General features: G+C 76.5%; 1 protein-coding gene across 2 annotated transcripts in view; it reads right to left on the bottom strand.

Annotated features, from left to right (window-relative positions):
- The window catches only part of LOC104839587 (nucleolar RNA helicase 2-like), a 16,256-nt gene extending 15,928 nt beyond the window's left edge, over positions 1–328 (bottom strand). For both annotated transcript variants that reach the window (XM_010579952.1, XM_010579951.1), the window contains exon 1: positions 178–328. In XM_010579952.1, coding sequence (XP_010578254.1) covers positions 178–282 — 105 coding nt within the window. In that variant the 5' untranslated portion in view covers positions 283–328. The remainder of the gene's footprint in view (positions 1–177) is intronic.
- Between the last annotated feature and the right edge of the window lie 152 nt (positions 329–480).

The following is a 480-nucleotide window of genomic DNA, read 5'->3' on the forward strand; positions in this document are numbered from 1 at the left end:
GGGCGGGCACGCCCCGTGGCCACGCCGCGCAGACCCGCCCCGGCCCACGCCACCGGGGCGGGCGAGACCCGCCGGACACGAGCCTCACAGCGTGGAGGCGAGGCGAGGCGAGGCGAGGCCGAGCGGCGCGGCCAGGCCGTAGCCGGCCGCGAAAGGCCCCGGAACCCTTCCCGGTACCTTGTGCCGCCGCCGGCTGCTTTCCAGGGCTGATTCGGTCTCCATAGGGCACTCGGGATCCGACTCGGCCCCGCTGCTAGCGCTAAACCGGGCGGCTTCAGGCATCTCCGCACACCGGTAGCCGCGCCGCGCCGCGCCACGCCGGTGGTGCCGCCGCCGGCCGCCGTGTGACAGAAACAGAACCCGCCCACTGCCCCGGCAACGGGGGCGGGGCCGCGCCCCTCACCACCCGCCCGGCAGCCAATAGGCTGCCGCCCCCGCCGATAGACTACAAGGCCCAGCATGCCTCGGGGCTCCCGCCCC

Source organism: Haliaeetus leucocephalus, unplaced genomic scaffold (assembly GCF_000737465.1).
Source record: "Haliaeetus leucocephalus isolate CR32 unplaced genomic scaffold, Haliaeetus_leucocephalus-4.0 Scaffold687, whole genome shotgun sequence".
Classification (NCBI taxonomy): domain Eukaryota; kingdom Metazoa; phylum Chordata; class Aves; order Accipitriformes; family Accipitridae; genus Haliaeetus; species Haliaeetus leucocephalus.